The sequence below is a fragment of the Doryrhamphus excisus genome, linkage group LG19 (genome assembly GCF_037039965.1).
Source record: "Doryrhamphus excisus strain RoL-2023G ecotype Guam linkage group LG19, RoL_Dexc_Guam_v1.1, whole genome shotgun sequence".
Classification (NCBI taxonomy): domain Eukaryota; kingdom Metazoa; phylum Chordata; class Actinopteri; order Syngnathiformes; family Syngnathidae; genus Doryrhamphus; species Doryrhamphus excisus.
In genome coordinates, this window is record NC_136375.1 from 11,198,695 (window position 1) to 11,216,914 (window position 18,220).

General features: G+C 43.8%; 1 protein-coding gene across 6 annotated transcripts in view; it reads right to left on the bottom strand.

Annotated features, from left to right (window-relative positions):
* daam1b (dishevelled associated activator of morphogenesis 1b) overlaps window positions 1-18,220 on the bottom strand; it is a 37,887-nt gene that overhangs the window by 1,490 nt on the left and 18,177 nt on the right. For 3 of the 6 annotated variants that reach the window (XM_078798918.1, XM_058056821.2, XM_058056820.2), the window contains 24 exons: window positions 16,132-16,428; window positions 14,098-14,187; window positions 9,378-9,449; window positions 8,767-8,861; window positions 8,334-8,667; window positions 8,142-8,252; window positions 7,961-8,064; window positions 7,808-7,874; window positions 7,612-7,729; window positions 6,848-6,986; window positions 6,715-6,773; window positions 6,301-6,488; window positions 5,691-5,999; window positions 5,490-5,597; window positions 4,996-5,025; window positions 3,710-3,807; window positions 3,263-3,347; window positions 3,069-3,175; window positions 2,678-2,766; window positions 2,437-2,605; window positions 2,256-2,363; window positions 1,381-1,441; window positions 1,165-1,296; window positions 30-200 (listed from right to left, as the gene is read on the bottom strand). In XM_078798918.1, coding sequence (XP_078655044.1) covers window positions 30-200; window positions 1,165-1,296; window positions 1,381-1,441; window positions 2,256-2,363; window positions 2,437-2,605; window positions 2,678-2,766; window positions 3,069-3,175; window positions 3,263-3,347; window positions 3,710-3,807; window positions 4,996-5,025; window positions 5,490-5,597; window positions 5,691-5,999; window positions 6,301-6,488; window positions 6,715-6,773; window positions 6,848-6,986; window positions 7,612-7,729; window positions 7,808-7,874; window positions 7,961-8,064; window positions 8,142-8,252; window positions 8,334-8,667; window positions 8,767-8,861; window positions 9,378-9,449; window positions 14,098-14,187; window positions 16,132-16,317 — 3,030 coding nt within the window. In that variant the 5' untranslated portion in view covers window positions 16,318-16,428. The remainder of the gene's footprint in view (window positions 1-29; window positions 201-1,164; window positions 1,297-1,380; window positions 1,442-2,255; window positions 2,364-2,436; window positions 2,606-2,677; window positions 2,767-3,068; window positions 3,176-3,262; window positions 3,348-3,709; window positions 3,808-4,995; window positions 5,026-5,489; window positions 5,598-5,690; window positions 6,000-6,300; window positions 6,489-6,714; window positions 6,774-6,847; window positions 6,987-7,611; window positions 7,730-7,807; window positions 7,875-7,960; window positions 8,065-8,141; window positions 8,253-8,333; window positions 8,668-8,766; window positions 8,862-9,377; window positions 9,450-14,097; window positions 14,188-16,131; window positions 16,429-18,220) is intronic. The other 3 variants (XM_078798919.1, XM_078798921.1, XM_078798920.1) reach the window with 3 other exon arrangements.

The window sequence follows — 18,220 nt, forward strand, 5'->3', positions numbered from 1 at the left end:
GAGGTAGATAAAGGTTGGTTTTTAGGTACCTGAGCTTCCATTTTGGCACGGCGCTCCTCCTCCTCTTTGCGTCGCCGCATGTTCTCGTTCTCCTGCTGCGCCTCCATGAAAGACTGCAGGAACTGGTCAAAGATGCCAAAGAACTCATCGGGCTGCATCTTGCTGGCGTCCTCGCCAAAGTGCTTTACGGCCTTCAGGAACTGCAAGAGAAAAGAGCAAAAGGAGGCCCCCCACACGGGATTAGCAGATTTTACAGAGGACTCGTTAGGGCCGAGGTCTTTGAAATGAGAGCACCAGCTTTGAAGGCTGCGTGAAGCACGTTTGACCAGCTACTGATTACAGCCGAGGGCCGGAGACGAGCAAATGAAGGCGACGTGTTTGTTGGCTACTTTTCACAGCGGGCTAGAAAAGAAGCCCATCCAGACGGGAGGACATGCTGAGAACTAACAGCATCAAAGACGTGCCACCTAATCACCGCTTCTCCAGCATTCACACAGTTTAAGCAGTCGCCGCCATTTTGCTCGGCAGAAGAAGTAGAGAGGCTGTTTTAGACATGGTGAATGATTCACAGAGACTAATGGTTGCCATGTGACCAGCTCACCACGTCGGGTCAATGTAGTACAGAGCGTGGCGGTGGAAACATGGTCAAGATAAAAACCTCCTGCGCCGATAAAGGGGAGTGTAAATCAGACGTCGGCGTGTCGAGCTCTCTCCCTTAAAGGACAACATGCTCAGGTTTCTACTTGTAAAGGTCTAATGGAGACCCAGTTCTTGTTAAACTTCAAAATGTCTGTCTTTTGCCTTCAGTGACGCAGCTGTGTCTAACGTGATGCAGCCACCAGGTCTGGTCCTGGTTTGGTTCTTGTGCACATGGCAGCGAGCTGATGACCAGTAAGAAGTCCAGCATGTTGGTTAGGAAGCTCACACGCTTCTGTTCTGCTTTTTAAGTCTTCCTGGGAATGTGGCTGAGGGGGTCGAAAGCTTCTTGACAGGGGGCTGTTGGTAAGAAGACATATTTTATCCAAGAAGAGGGCAGCAAGAAAACGGGCTGCTGCAGCAAAGAGGAGACCATATTGGTCTTGAGACGTCATCTGTATCGGTTTGAACCCCCCCCCAGATATTATGGTAAGTAATGGTACATAAGTACTAACAAGCATTCCTTACCAGGTCTCTGGCCTCTGTAAGAGAGTCCTCCACATCGGAGAAGCTGAAGCTGGCCACGGTGATAAACTGGCTCACCACAGACACAAACTTGTCACCCAGCTCCTGTGGCCGCTTTTTCTGGTAGTCAAGCTCCTGGAAACCAAACCAAGAAGCCATTCAATTGTCATCCATGCACAAAAAGCGACCATTTCAAAAGCAGAAAAAGAGAAGACATACGCTCTCGACGCTTTTGAGGCCGCTTCGCAGGTTGCCGATGTCTTTCTCCAGCTCGGTCATGCTGTAGTGCAACAAAGAAGTGATGAAGAAATGGACGTGTCTCATTATAATACAGTAAGAACCATATGATCGTTTTTTATTGCCCTCTGTGTATTCTCAAAATGAAATCAATTCATTATTAATGAGATATACAGTCATCCTTTGCAATACTGCATTTCAATTATTGCTTCCTTGTTCTGTTGCAGTTTTTTTCCAAATAAATTAATAAATGATCAATGTTTTGTAGGAGTTTTTTAATTATTAGTTTAAAAGACATTCAAATACAAGTGATATGTAGTATTCTGGCCACTAGGCAGCAGCAATGACACAAAACATTACCTTGCATTACATTACCTTAACACACTTAGCATGTCTGACATGATATCATGAAATAAAGTTCTCCTCCCATTCTGTGTGGAAGTGGTAAGTTTTTGCCCTCTTAAGTTTAGAAGAAAAAATTTTGAGGCTAACTGGTTAGCTTGGTAGCTTGTTAGTATGCTAGCAGCTGTCTCGAGTCCCTAGAGCAGAGTTGTGCAATGTGACGTAAACAATGAATAATAGGAGTGTAAAGGTGACTACAGCAGTGTTAGTTGGTGTCTACAGGGTTTTGTTTTTTTTTTTTAAATAATGTTAAAAACAGGTTTTCTATGCTCTAACTACAAAAATATTCATGAACCATTAATCCTATATGACAGAAATATTTTTTTCTGGAAAAAATACTGCAATATAGCTATAATTTATTTATTATATTTTTTTAAAAGGTGACCAAATGTTGCCTTGCAATAATGTATTGTAATTGTGATATGTGATGATGCTGTGTTGCAGGCTCCGCTTACTTGACTTTGGCTGCTTCAGGGATGCTCTGCAGGTCGCCCTGAAACTTGAGCACTTTGGGGTACTTCTTCTCCAGGATGGTGATCAAGTAATGCAGGAGGTTGATGTTTCTGGCAACACAGAGAAACGTTTAGATGCATCACATTCCCAACTTGCTGGGAACGGTTCATACTGTGCTCTTACTTGTCGATGCTGGATTTGGTGTCTGCGATCTTGTTGAGGGAGGACACCTTAAAGCCGTAAGCGTTGCCCCTCTGGCCTTTGTTCATGTAGTTGCCGAAAGCCAGCACCACCTCCAGGAGCTGCTTCAGGTTTCTGCTGTTTAAGACTTCCTTTGAAGCCTTGGTCAGAGCTGACACACAAAACCCGAGAGTTAAATCCTGAAGCAGCTGCTCTGGCCGAGCAAGAGTTACACTTTACTCACCTTCAACTTTGGGTTTGATCTCAGCTATCCTCTCAGCAAACTTCTTTTTGAAGTACAAAGACTGCAGTCTCTGCTGGTAGTGGTTTATTCTGGAGTTAAAAGTGCACACAAAAGGAACAAAAACAGACGAGCGTCATCACGCAACAAGGACACACTGACTTTGTTGACTAAACTGAAAGGAAAACAGCATTATTGTATTACTGGCTCCATTTATTTATGGAGGATGAATCACAGAAGGCCATTGTTTTCCGTTGCAGAGTGCCAATCCGTGTCACTTTGTTTATCAGCAGTGACAAACACATAACACGGGCTGTTCCTCGTCAGCAGACCTATCGTTCCGTGAAGGAGTCACAACAAATGGAGTCAGACCAAGAGGGAAGCAAATGCATACCGACTCATCTCGTAGAGGAAGCGGTCGGGTTTGGCCATGCGGTCTAGCTCGTGCTTATGCTCCTCCAGGAGGTCCACGTCGCTCTTCTCCGGGACAAATTTCAGCAACTAAATGCCCAAAAGAGGACCATTCAGTCATTTAAGTTGATATTAAGTTGAAGGGAAAGAGGTCAGGGGTTCATTTGATTAACATACCTGCTCCAGCATATCTTTAGGAAGGTCCTCCTGTTCATCCATGGTCAGGATGGCTCTCTTGATCTCCTCATTGGAAAGCTTCAACCTGCACAAACAACACATCCATTCATTATATGACATCTGTAAAGGTTAAAGAGCAGCTGAATACTGGAATTTGTGGTGTATAACTTTTCTCACGCTGTGAACCCAGTTGCTTATACAGTCATGTGGCTAATTTGTGGTCACGTTCTGGACTTGCGTCATCTTAACATGACTGAGGTAAGTAGGTTACTGCTTAAGCAGAAGTGTTACATGCACTGTTTGGGAAAAAACATGTATTTAATTTCATTCCTGTAAACTAAATAGCCCTCAGTATGTACAAATCTTTTATATCCTTAAATTTAGTGGGTGCAGTGTGGTCTTTAGTTCGGAATTTACAGTAAATAACCACACCTGGACACTACGTACCTCGAGAGAAGAATGTTACAGTTTTGTGCTCGCCGCCCATCAATCACGGACAGCTCCTTCACCTTTTTGGAACTCAGCGTGTCATCCTCTGCCTCTTTCTGTCCGGCAAATTGAGAGAAATGCGTCAACGAGACGGCGTGGCGTTCACATTTAAGGTAATGACGGTCACACATACACACAGATTATACAAAAAGGTCACAGTGGAAAGGCGGAGACAAAGTGGAAACAAATTATGCAAGCAACAGGTACAGTAGGATAAGGTATACAGTCATCCTTCGTTTATAGCGGTTAATTGGTTCCAGACCTGACCGCTATAAATTCATTTCCGTCACATAGGATTCAATGTTAATACATTAATAATTTTGTAGTTCGAGCTTAGAAAACTGTTTATGACTTTTTAAATGTGCCTTTTAACATTATTAGAGCCCTGTAAACATGAAATAACACTCCTATTATTGTTTACACTGGATTGCATAACTAGTATGCTACAGGAACTCTAGACACAAGCTAGCTAGCAAAGTAGGGGTGTGAATCTAAGCACTGAGGACGATTCGATACACATCTCGATGCACTGCCAGCGATATGATACTTTAACGATACACGGATGGAATTTTCTGGCGATACGATGGGCGATATCGATTATTTTCCACATCCTTATAGCAAACTAGTGGGCTAACCTCAAATTAATTTCTTCTAACCTTAAGAAAAAGGGTTTCAAGCAGAGCTGTGAAGAAGACACAAATTTACCACTTCCACACAGAATGTGAGGAGAAAGTTTTATCACTCTGCATTCATGGCTGGCTTCATCCAGTGCAAGCTGGGGTTACGTAATAAGGATGGGCGTCTCATCCATGTAACATTCCTGCTTACATTTCAATATAGACTGAAGTCTACCACAAAACTGCAACCATTAATTTCTGAAAAACAGCGATATAGCAAAATAATAATATAGTTTTAATAATAAAACTGCAATATCAAGAGGGATGACTGTAACATGAACACACCCATGCCAATATCTTAGGTACATCTAAAAACAGAATTGTAACTCACTTTGCTGATGTACTGTGAGTATAATCTAAGTGCACATGATGCCACCTGCTGGTTTGCATGTATAAATGTCTGGACTCCAAATATAAGTCTATTTCAGACTTTTTTTCTCAGGCCAAAATAGCATCCTATAGTTGGGCCAGTACAGTATTTTCTGAACTAAAGTGTATCTAATAAATTGGCATGTGAGTGTAAACAAATTCCGGACTATAAGACTACTGTACGGTAAGCGCACTCACCTGTTTGTTGCTATTGATCGTAAAGAAGTCCTACAATGCAGCCGGGAAGCAGGGGAAGATGTAAGCATTCATTAGAATAAGTCAAGCAGTTGCGTGATGGCAGCCCATAACAACAACACAACACAGCAAATCAATCAGAAGCTCATTCAGCACTCATGAGGCTGGCAGCCAGGTGTCAGAGGATGTTTCATGGAGTGACCATGCGTGATGACGATGACACACTAAATGGTTGTGCACGTACAAGATGTGTCCAGTGTGTTATTTTGACAAAATTACCAAAACAGTTCATGCACATTGTTGTGGTCATTGCTAGAAATCCAGTGCTAATTATTAGAATTTAAGAGTGACTAAATAATCTGGAGGAAAGAAAAAATTGATGCTAAGTGAATCAAACATGCATGTTCGATCTCATGTGGCGTTCCATTCAAATATGGCCAACTATTAATGATCTAGTCAACACAACAAATGCCCCCAAACCTGTGATGCATCAGTACCTGCTGTCTCTGATAGGCTGAAAAGGTCTTTTCAATGTCCTCTAGATCCAGGATTTTAAAAACCTTTGCATCATCCACCTCCATCCACACGGTGCCTTCAAGTTTATTCTGAGTGGAATAAAAATACATAATTTTCCATGTCATATTTCAAATCAAAAAGGACCAAGAGAAGTCAGTTTATGAAGAAGGATATTTCCCCACCTCAGCTAACTTGGACCAGTTGAAGGACTTGAGTGGGTTGCATGGCTGTGGAATGTTCTTCTTCTTCATGGATGGTCCCAGCGGGGCCCCGGGTGGCAGTGGGATGCCTCCCACGGGTGCGCGGCCCAGAGGAGGTGGAGGGCCACCCGGTGGAGGAGGCGGCGGAGGAGGAGGCATCATGCCACCCGGAGGCGGGGGAGGTGGCGGACACAGGCCCGAGAAGGCGGGTGTGGGCGGGCTTGGTACAGGGCCGCCTGGGGGGCCGGGGGGGAGAGGTGGTCCTCCTGGGACAACAGCAGCTTGTCTCTGCTGGGCGGAGATTTAATATGTGGTTTGAAATGGAAAACAAGGAAACTCGTGATGCCAAATGGGATGGGCATAATAATCTATTTGGAATTGCAGTGCACTGTTTGACTGCATCCAACAGAGGCGCCATTGATTCTGTATCAACTAGGTCGCGGTCTAAACATGACACCAACTACGATGTGATGAAGTTGAGCTACATGGACACTGAAGTAATGGAAGCAGGACCTCTGAATGTAATAATCTGATCAATGAATCAATCGAGGAAGTGAAGTGAAAAGCCCCATATCTACGCAATTGAACATACTGTGCTGAGTTCGTGGAGCCGCGCCGTGAGTTCGGCCACTTGCTGCTTGACATTCTTGTGCTCGCTGCTCTCCTTCTCCAGCTTCTCTTTCATCTTGTTGAGCGTCTGCATCATGTCCTCCTTCTCCTGCGTCTTGGCGTCACATTCACGCTCCTTCTTCTCGAACCTCTGCTGTAGCTCGTGGTGCTCTGCGGCAAGAGTGGGTGAGATCATTAAGAACCATACCATGAATGCAATAACGCCCATGCCTTTATTTTCCTAAAGCACACACAGAACGAGGCATTCATTGTACAAATTGAGGTTGTTATTTCTTAAATAAGCCTTGTTAACGTCCTTTAACTTAAGTAATGCTTTGGAGTGTACGATAAAGTGGTACAGCTACAGGCAACTCGGCAATTAACTTATGCTACTCACCTTTTCTCATTTTTTCGGCCTGCTCTTTCCACTGTTTGACCTCATTCTCATTGACCAACCTGAAGAGGACGACACGCACAATTAGCAACTTGCTGAAGGTTTGTGCTAAAAAGGTTGAAATGAGAGCACTCACATCCGCACTACGTTTTTCACGTTAAAATTCTCCAGTGGCGTGACATCGGGGTCGTGACCTTTGTCATTCTGCAGCACCATCTGCTGGACGATACGGTCGAGCAGCAGCCAGTACTGCACCGTGTTACCGCTCCTCTTGTCTGCAGAGATAAGTGAAAGTCAGCCATTAGTGCTCGTAATAATGTCAAACACGGTGGCTGTGTCGTTGTAATTTACAGCATGGTGTGCATTCTTTTTTCACACGTTGGCGTGACTGAAGGGTTATTGAACCTGATGCACTTGACAAGGGCCCGCTGACAGACTTTTGCTACTGATGCTTTTGGGTGTGAAATGTAAGCTATTACAGAAGAATCATAAAATAAGTGACCGACAGAGTAAGATTAACATGCGAAAAGGTGACTACTGCAGATTTACAGCTTACATGTTTACAGCTTAGCAACTCGACATGTTTGAAAAGAGTGGGGAAAAAGCAGAGCTGTTGTACATTATTGGGTGGTGTGCTTGTGCATGACATTAGCTGCTTGAAAATGTACCAGATCAGTGAATTTCAACTGATATTGGACGCACGCCCAAACAATCTCATGAATCTAACTTTGAAGACTGAGAAAGTGCAGTCAAGCTTGGAATTCTGCACCGCCGTATCACTCCTGAGTCAACATACTTATCTTGTTGGACTGCAACCACTGCGTATTAATGTAGTGTTTATTTTAAAACGGGGCATTACCACTACTGTGTTTGATAGCAGCGCGGTAGCAAGTAACCTACGTGGCATGAGGAGACAGTGATGGAGGACGGACATAAAGTGCGGATATGCGTCAGTGTGGTTCATCTTCTTGCGGATGAGGTCAAACACCTGGGTGGCGCTCTTGGTGTCGATGTGTACCTGCAGCGGAGGGGCACAGTCATGATGTTGTTTTGGAGACATGTTTAGTGTGTAAAAACGAGGGTTTCTCTTGCTCACCGACTCAAAACGTTTTGACAGAGCCAGCTCATCATCGTTGCGCAGCATCTCAAAGTAGTCTAAGTGCCTGCGAGAGAGGGGAAATGTGTTGCGATGTTGTTCTTCATGCCGACATTCTCGATTTGGAAGCCTTGTCTTCAGGTTTCAGCTCACCTATCTAACGTGGAGTTTTCATGGGAACGTAGCTTATCGATCACAGGTTGGATCCCCAGCATCAAAAACTCATATCGTAAGTGAATACGAAACTCCAGACTTGCCTGAAAATAACAGAACAATGACATGACGAAACAGCAATTTTCTAGTGTGAGCCCAAGTGTAGAAACTACAAAGTCACCTCGCCTGCGCCTTGACTCAGCACCGCGTTAATAAAGGACATGATGGCCGTTTTCAGGTTGACCTCATCTCTGTATCGACCTGTACTCCGATCCAGGTCATTTATAAGTGTCTGTGGAAGAGAAGTCATTACAGGTCTTAAATATCTTCAAAGTTGGAGTTCCTATCACCCTGACAGCGTCCATTACTGCACCTGAAAGCGCGTCCTCTCGCAGGCAAAGCGCTGGTAGTGCAGCATGGCCTCCAGGATCTTCTTGTGGCCTCCGGGGACCAGGCACACGGCACCCATGATTTCCAGCACGGCCACCTTGGTCTTGATGTTCTCCGTGGCCAGGCTCTGGGCGATGATGTTGATGCTCTCGGTGTGCGAGAGCACATGGGCGCGGCCCTGCGAGTTGTTCATCAGCGCCTTGATGCAACCTATTAGCGACGTGTGGATCTGCGACTCGGTGGTCTCGTAGTCCATGCTCTTCAGGAAGTTGAGGATGCACGTCAGGCCGTCCACGTCGATGAAGCGGGTCACGAACCTGAGAGAAGAAGGCAAACCAACCACTCAAGTCACATCTGGAAAATACGACATGCACACCCTGACATGATAGGTGATGCTACTTCACTGCTGTCCACACCTCATAGGTTGCGTCCTCAGAGCAGTCTTCAAGCTCTCTATGGTCTTGTTCCTCTCCTCCTCATCTTCCTTCTCCAGAGCGAGAAGAGTCTTTCTCTGTGGAACACAAACAACCATACAAGTCACAAAAAAAACAAGTTCTAACTATCAGACCTAAAAATCAGTTCATCGCGCCTTTAAACGTTACTTTAGAACAGGAGTGCTCACACCTTTGCAGCCTTAAAATGACCCAGAGAAAACACATTCATGAATATATAAATGTGTAATATATTTACTACGGTATATTTATTTATTTATGCAATCAACCCACACTACCTTTTCGCATCCCTGGCTAAGAAGGTTTAAAATCGATGTTTTCTTTATTTTCTCAAGCTGCTCCCTTTGAAAACAGCTTCAATAAATCCTTTAAAAGATTATTATAACAATCCCTGATTCAGATGTGTTCATCTTAAAAATCACGTCATCTTAACAAAATAGGAAAGGAAAACCTCTTGGACAAGGTGGAGAAATACCAAATAAGTATGAAAACTCAGAGGATGGTTTCCGCCCAACCGCAATGAGCTATTTTACAACCAGTGATGAAAATATAATGTTCATGTTTTGATGACTCACAGCTGCCATCGAATTAAGCTGATCGATGTAGTACTCCGGCCAGCTAGTCGCACTTTTGTTCTCTTCCTGCTCCTGAAAGACAAAATGAAAGATGGTGTGTATCGGGATGTAGGGGGGGGGGGACCACATAGAACATTTTGATGAGCAACATAAGGTTGAAACATGGCCAAAATTGAAAAAGTAGGTTGACACAGTTGTCTGGGAAGTTTGGCGCTCTACAGCTGGAAGCACAGCTGCTTAAGAAAATCAGCAAAGATTAGCAAAGCAATGTGGATTGGGGACACGGCTTCCTGCTGTTTTACTTGCAAGGCACCTTCAAGGACACAAACATTCAGCTTATTTGATCATTTTCATTCGTTGACTGTTTAAATCATGGCCGGGATTTGTTTTTAAATCCCATGTATTACAATAGAATGAGATATTTGGAAATATGCCTTACTCTGTTCTTACTCTCGTCTATCTTACACTCACATATGTTTGACACTTTGGGAACGGAGAGTAAGAAGTGTTTTGGAATAATTAACTGGAAAAATAAATCAATTATTTACAGCGTCAAGGCTTTGATAATCTCATCACATCACTTTGCAAGTCATTTTTGGAAAATATTGCATGTGTTTTTCTCATTAAAAAACAGGGGCTCTCATGACCAAAAAAAATAAAAACATTTAAAATGTAACATCTGCTGAAAGATGTTGTAAATTTTCCAACATTTTTATTACGTTTTTATGTTTTGGGACCTGTAGTGTAACTAAATTTTTGAACGTCTACATTACCAGTGAAAAAATCAAACATAAAGACATAGCTTGAATGTTTTAGTTCTCTCGGTGAAGGAGACTTGGCGTGCACATAAAGGCCCTGCGGCTCGTGATTCCACTTCATGCACCATTAAGCACAATGCAAGCTGCGAGCATCACACACTAATTGCGCGTCAGTTCATAAAGTGTTCCTGCTGAGACCCTGCCTGGACGCTCTCACAGAAAGTACAGCTTTTTTTGGCTGCTCTGTAAGGAGGAAGTGACAGCGAGGGAGGTGTTGTGACCCAGGCTCGCCGGCCAACTTGCCGTCTGTGCCAAGGCCGAGCGGGGTGGGAGCTGGAAGAGTCCATTAATGGAACAGATGCAGAGGTGGGAACACTTCCTTTAGCAACATGAGGAGTTCGTGTTTCATTGGAGAGGTCAGACCTTAAACACTGTGATGTCTTCTGCACTTAAGATCACGGAGAGGGAGCCAAGTGGGAAGTGTATGCTGGTATAATTTACTTTTTGGGGTGCATTAGCAAGCAGAAACACAGTTGGTTATTTAGGGGTGGCCTCTGCCTGTTCACAGGCAGGTCTTTATGATACACGACATGGGTCCGCCACATATAAAACATATGTCTCTTTAACAGCTTCCACTTTTCTGGAAAGACTTCATCCAAAGTTTTTTGGCTAATTGTGCTTTTACAATGCCACTTTTCCACTGCACAGTACTGGCTCCTCTTGACTTGCCTTATTTTTTTTAATAGGTACTGTCGTTTCTTATTATTCGGTTAATTGGTTCCGGACCAGAGTGCAATAAGTTCATTCCCATGACGTTGAATTCTACATTAATACATTTTTATATTTTCTGTGTAGGACTTTTGAAAGACTTTTCCTTTTACCGTTATTAGAGCCCTGTAGACATGAAATAACACCCCTATGGTCACCTTTACACTCATAATATCCTGTACTTTGTTTACAACACATTGCCCAACTGTACTGCACAGGCTACAGGATCAGTACAGGGACACAGGAAGCCGGCTTTAAACATAGCATGACACAGAACTCAGTAGCTAGCTGAGATTTTACCGCAATTTCCAGTGTATCGGACGCAACGGGGCTGCACGGCGATCTAGTGGTTAGCGCGCAGACCTCACAGCTAGGAGACTTGAGTACAATCCCACCCTTGGGCATTTCTGTGTGGAGTTTGCATGTTCTCCCCGTGCATGCATAGGTTTTCTCCGGGTACTCCGGTTTCCTCCCACATTCCAAAAACATGCTAGGTTAATTGGCAACTCCAAATTGTCCATAGGTATGAATGTGAGTGTGAATGGTTGTTTGTCTATATGTGCCCTGTGATTGGCTGGCGACCAGTCCAAGGTGTACCCCGCCTCTCGCCCGAAGACAGCTGGGATAGGCTCCAGCACCCCCTGACCCTCGTGAGGATAAGCGGTAGAAAAATGAATGAATGAAAGACGCACCCACTAAAGTTAGAGCGAAAACATATATAATCCGCATTGGACTACAAGCCGTGCCCATCATGGGAGGGGGGGGCATATTGTGTTGTCCGTGAAAACCAGGCAGCACTCAAAAATCACTTATGTCTGCATCCCAGACGTAAAACAATGATGGTTTGTTCAACACATGAGTGGAAATACTACCTAGTATCTGCTTTTGCCAATGGAAAAGGGTTGTAAGCGAGTAGAACAGTGTAGTTCATCCCAAATGTTCTTGATGCCGTTTTTCCACACACTCCTTTATAGGCATTGCTTTGTGCAGTGTTCAAACAACAAAAAAAATGGACTTTTATGTCCGGCTCATCCCTTCACGCCCCATCCCTGTATCTGATGAAGCCTACACCTGTGCAAGCGCAGGCTTCCTGTTTGCTCTGGACGGCCGGAGTGTTTCCTTTTCCTCTTTTTTTCATCGCACACTTTGAGTTCAGATGATGGGCTTATCTGTTTGGACATGAGCCAAGGGCTTTCTGCCAACTCAGCTTTATCGATGTCTTTGTGTCACCAACCAGCATAGAGCAAGTCGATATCGCCGTCCCCCCACTATGACACCAGCACAGAGTCTCTCCACGCTTTTGTTAGAAGTTGAGCTTGATTTCCGAAGTGTCATATGGAGCTATTTTTGGCTGCAGTTATTGCTATAATGAGGCCACTATCTGGGACACGGGAGAAACGGCAGCATACTTTTTCCATGAGCTGATGGCTGAGATGAGACATTAGGAGATAACAGACCACACAGTAAAGACCTAGCAAATTAAAACCAAGTGTAGAACTATATAAGGGTTTGTTTAAGGCTTTGACAATGAAAGAAGGTGAGCCATGGAAACATTTGGGAACATCGAGGAACTACCCAAGCAGGCAAAGTGATGAGAAAAGCCTTTGCGTGTTCAGTGTTAGGTAACATTAAATTTTATTACTCCTAAAGGGGTGATTCAGGATGCTGCGTTCAGCGAAAATATGCTATAAATGCATCAACACCTTCAATGTTCAACCTAAAAGGAGAAATTGAGAATGACATCAGCACGTCTCATCCCCCACCCACATAAATCCAGCTCGCCGTAGGTGAGACGACAAGACAACGTATGTCTGACTAACACACCTTAGGAGTGAAACATTAATGACCAAATGGAGGTGCGCTCACAGCGATGTGTGACTACTAGCCGGAGGGGCTGAAGTGAAGCCTGAGAAAATAGGCGTGATGAGGTCACAGTGATGTCAGCGTGATCTCTAATTCAAAACAGACTGGGCATTTAATGAAAGACTACCAGGATACATGATGGGAAACTAAGGGGTTAGTGTTTTTACAGCTTGACCTATTCTCTGGAGGGAAAAGTCAGGATGTCTCGCCTCTCGCTTTACTGGATCAACGCTTTTATCACCAAAGTCGTAAAGAAGTAATTGACAAAAACTACATTTAGGTCTACAAAAGTTTTTGAGGAATAGTCATTGAGGAATCGTCAGGTCTACTTTGCATCATCCAAATATGATCACTCTCATCCTGCATATTCGTCCAGACAGGATATCCTACATGTGCACACCTACGGGTAGAAAGAGGAAGAGTGCAGGCGGCCATGTTTTCCTGCATGTGAAGAGTGAAAGGGAAAGCAGACAGAAACCATATAATTGCTAGAAGAAGACTGGTAAAAGTAAAGGTTTGCTCTACATACATTATAATTCATGCCTAAATTGTGTTAGCGAATGATGTCACGCTTTATAATACATAATCCTGTTTTTTAAAAAACAACTAGCACTCGATGGTACGGGAGTGGTGTACTTCCCACTGCGTTGGGAATGTTTGAAATGTTATGAGATATGTATGTGGTTTTGGTATTATCGATAAAAGCTGATGGACTGTGTAAACACCCCGGGAAGTGAGCCTGGGAATCTTTGCTCCTCACCCAGAGAAGCTGATAGGAATGTTGCTGATAAAACAAAACAATAACAATTGTTTCTTCGTTTAATTCAGTGCATGCACTCCTTGCCGCTCAAATGTCTCACAAACTGAAATCAAGCAAGCATCAAGCGTGCTTCATAAAGCAACCTACATGACTCTGTGCTTTGTTAAAAGCATACATTTAAGATAAGGTATGCAAAAAAAGAATCAATATTCCATTGGTGTAGAAAGGTTGGGAGCAAAGTGTCTGTGGTCTCCCCTTTAGGAACCTCTGAGGGAAATAGCCTGTCGATGGCTCTGCAGTTCATAAGAGACTTCTTCCAAAGGAGCAAGCTCACTCTTCTGGACCATCCTGTGTGTTGCACTGATCTAAATCCAACAGAGAACATTTGGGGTTGGACGGCAAGGGAAGTTCCAGACCATGAAGCCATCTTCAGCCTCCTAGAAACACTGGCATCAAGCATGCCCAAGCCAATCTTTGAGCTGATTAACATTGACCTTGCCACGCACTAAAAGGAGTGTCCAAGCCATGCTAGAGGGACATACTGTACAGTACATAACAGACACAAATTTACCTTCTTTTTGCTGCAGTAGATCTGCCATTTCTTCTCGGCCGGCAGGGCAAACATGGCTTCACGGTGCTTCTCTGTGAGGTCCAGCTCATCCTGCAAGACAGAAAAATGTAAGATTCTTAAGAAACTGTAACAGAGGGCACATTGTTTTTCCCCAATGTCTGCAAGATATCAGTACAAGTTGCTACGAGCTTCCATTAAAAACAGAATGATGCAGTTGGATGACATCATCCTTGCATTGGTAAGACCCTAATACAGTGATTATGTTGTGGTGTTACAGTGGTCTTGGGTTTTAACAGAGTTGGAGACGCTGGATTAGACAATTCAATGGCACAGTGAGAAGAAAGGATCCCACCAGTGTCGTTTGTGTCCTCAAACAAAACGCATATGGATGGCACCAGGTGCTCAAATCAGATGTCTTCCAGCCTGTGGACACGTGAGTAATGAGCGAGAGATACGAGGCGTTGGCCCGTCTGTCTGACATGTGGTAACAAACATCTGGAGACAACATGCGTCCTGATACATAACACATATTTCACAGAGGCGCACGCAAGGGTTGCGGCTGAGGTCGTGTTTGAATTCCGCAAAGACGTTGGAGGATGTCTACATGCAAGGATGACAGAAGAGCGAAGGGGGGTTTGTGAGTCTCTAATTCTGCTCCTGAACCACTAAAAGGCACACTAACACGAGTATGTTTTATTTGACGAGCAGTACACGATTGCTCAAGCCAAATATGCAGCATAATCAACGTGATCGCTCGTTCTGCTAATCATTAGTGATAACTACGACCTTGCGTAAATAAACACAGAAAGACTACAAAATGTACAAAATCAGAGCCCAGTTTACTCATGCACAAGCACAATAAATGCAATAATTTTAACATGATCACTCCTGAAATAAACAACAAGGCTAGAAATCATTCACTAAGTCAAAGAACCCAGTGCACTCCATCACACAGGCACATTAGATGTCTCATGTAATTAATGTGATCGTTCCTCCTGCCGCTTTGCAAAACAGAAATGAATAAAAAGACTGGAAATAATGCATTAAGTCAAAGCCATTATCCTCTTGCTCACCCACAAACACTTTAGATGTGTCTATTTTGTTGTTCTTCCCACCCGTTAATGACAATCGCTGCCTTGCATTGTAAAAGTCAATTGTAAGACTAGAAATAATCCAGATCTGACAAAATTCCCTCAAGCATGAGCAAATTAGACATGTTCTATAATTAATATGATCAATCCTTCAGCCATGTACTAACTATAATGTCCACCTTGCAAATTGGAAAGACTTGAAATAATCCCTATAGTAATTTTATTATAGTTCTACAATAATTACATTATTCTAACATCTATTAATGATAACCACCACATGTGTTATGTGCCTTAAACCTTAATTATCACAAAGTGGAATTATAGTTGATGTGATGTAATTAACATGTTGATTCATACTTTCTAGGAAAAGGAATTGAATCAGGATTTTCTTGAGTCATCATACCACAAAAAACTCCAAGTAGCTCCTTGACTTGCAGGATAAGGAGGACTTCATGTAAATTTCATCTTCAATGGACCACTTATCCACTCTATACGAGTCTTTTTTTTCCCCCCGCAGCAAAATGGCCTTCGATTAGACGCACACACAAGGGCTTGCACGAAGTGAAAAGAAAAAGCACGTGTGTCGTTTCCTTTTCGGTAAACACAGAAACTGAAAGCCTCCTTGTCGTCACACTCAATTATGTGCTCATAAAGGGACGCTAGACAAAAACAAGCAATTAGCAGATGGCGGAGACCTCGACATGAGGACCTGCTGAATGAGGTCCATTGATGTGCAAAAATGTCATGCTTACATTACTGTGGCAACCAACCAAGGGGGAGAAAGAGGAGAGCTTGGCAAATTAGAGGTGACAATAGGACAGAGAAAGAATGGCCCCGTTACTCACAAGATGATCTAAAATAAGAGGAAGTGACTGTTGCTGTATTGAAAGCGTGCCAAGGTATGAAGTCTAGACAATGAAGAACACAACAAAGACAAGCTTACCACCAACTCTGAGAACATCCCGTCCAGCTCGTCGTACCCCGGCATGGGCAGCGCCGGCTCCATGCTCTGCAGGGCAAAGTCCTCCCGCAGCCTGTAGGTGATCTCCGGGTGGTCGCTGTTGTTGAAACAGCAGAAGATGAAGGAGAGGCCTCCGCGGCCACCGCCGCCGCGCTTCCGGGGAGCCATGGCTCTCCTCGGCGGGTGAGGCTATGCCGGCAGGGAAGGTCGTCGGAGGCTCCTTTTAGGGGCCTCGTCGAGGCCTCCGCCACCTCAGAGCTTGGCCTCCGTCAGAAGGTTCTGCACGAGGGAAAGAAAGACATTCAGTTCCAGAAATGTTTTCTGAGGGATAGATGAACATATTCATACTATACATTCATATAGTACATACATACATACATGCATACATTCATACATATATAAGTCCACCCTGAATGTCAACAACTCTTCTGAAACTACTACTACTACTGCTGCTGCTGAAACCCTAACGTCCCAACCTTTGAGACATTTGTTTGTTTGTTGAGTGGGTCATGGATGCATTTCTCCAAGATACTGTGTGTGTGAGTGACAGGAAGAAAAGCACTGACTCTGGGGAGAAATTGTTTGCTGCTACACATTTGGGGCTGTCCACACGGACACATCCACACAGAAATGGCATTCTTCATGCTCTAAAACGTCTTCCATAGTGGGAAAAATCTAAAAATGCTTGTTGCCATGTAGACAAGCAAAACGCTTCTTTCTGAAAACGATGGCGTCACCGCCATGTGGTCGTCGCATGACCAGAAGTGACAAGCCGACATTCTTATATTTTTAAATGACTCACATACAGTAAGTCGAGGCGAACGCATGCGTTCTTCTTCTATAGTTTTGTTATCACATGGTTCTTGCGCATCTATTTACAGTGCTACATGTATTACATAGTTTTCACTTAGTGACACATTCCCGTCTAGATGCTCATTTTTTTCAGTTTCCATGTGGACAGGACTTAGTAGTTTAGCACATTAGAATGGCAAAAGGTCCCAAAAAGGCAGTGTGTGATGCTTGCGTTAACAACAATGAAAGCGTAAACTTGCCTGGTGATGCAGAAAAAAAAACTGCTGCACGTTACTGAGAGCTAGCAATGAACGATTCAATTACAACATTGACACAATAAGGCCCTGTGAGAGTGCCATGTTTGAAATGGACACCCCAATTTTCTGGATCAGACCTTTTCATCTCCATTTTTCTTTCCATTCAGCAATGACTTGCTCGCGCTCTCCCTCTCTCGCTCTCTAAAAGGCTGGCAGTGATTCTACGTGGATGTGTTTTTTCGGTGGCAGTGGCAGGGGTTTTGTCAGGACAAAAACATCCTGTAAAAGGCTCAGACTAGTCACCGAATGATGAGTAAGCTCTAGCGCTCCATCATCCCCATTGTCTTCCGTATTGGACTTTCCCTTCCTGAGACGAGAGGGTGGATTTAGTTTGTTAACAAGTGTCTTGCCGCTGTCTTAGGGATAAATAACGTTGAGAGATCAGCTGCCACGGATGAACAGCATTGTTGAAGGTGCTTGAACACATCCTGTATTGCAGACGACGGTGATAATGACCATCACGATTGATTTCAGTGGGTCCTTGAAGATTTTGGGTCGTTATTCTTACCAAGTGGAGTTGCCTGCAACTTTTTTCCACCTTTAAATCAGATTGTTAGGACTCTGCTTCCTTTGATATGCGGATGTTAACAAAAGCCTAATGTCATGTTTGAAAGTATTAAAGAGCACAAACAATGATAAATTTAATGCAAAGCTAAACTGTGCCGACAGATAATTTAAACAATCGGTCTCTTGGTCGGTAAAAAAAACCTTAACAACCAGGCTAACATAATTTATATATGCTCAATTGTTATACTGTTGCTTTTTAAGGACCTACTGCTTTAAATGACCTGTGGCAAAAAGCTAGTCAAAGATCCCAAAATGACAAGTGTGCCATGGGGATTTTAAGGAGTCTGCTGCAAAAATCGCTCCCAAGTTTTGAGCTGAACTTGATGTCATTCAGGGTCCCGATTGTGAAGCAGTTGAATACCCCTGCGATGGAGAGCGTGCATAGAAGGACAAGG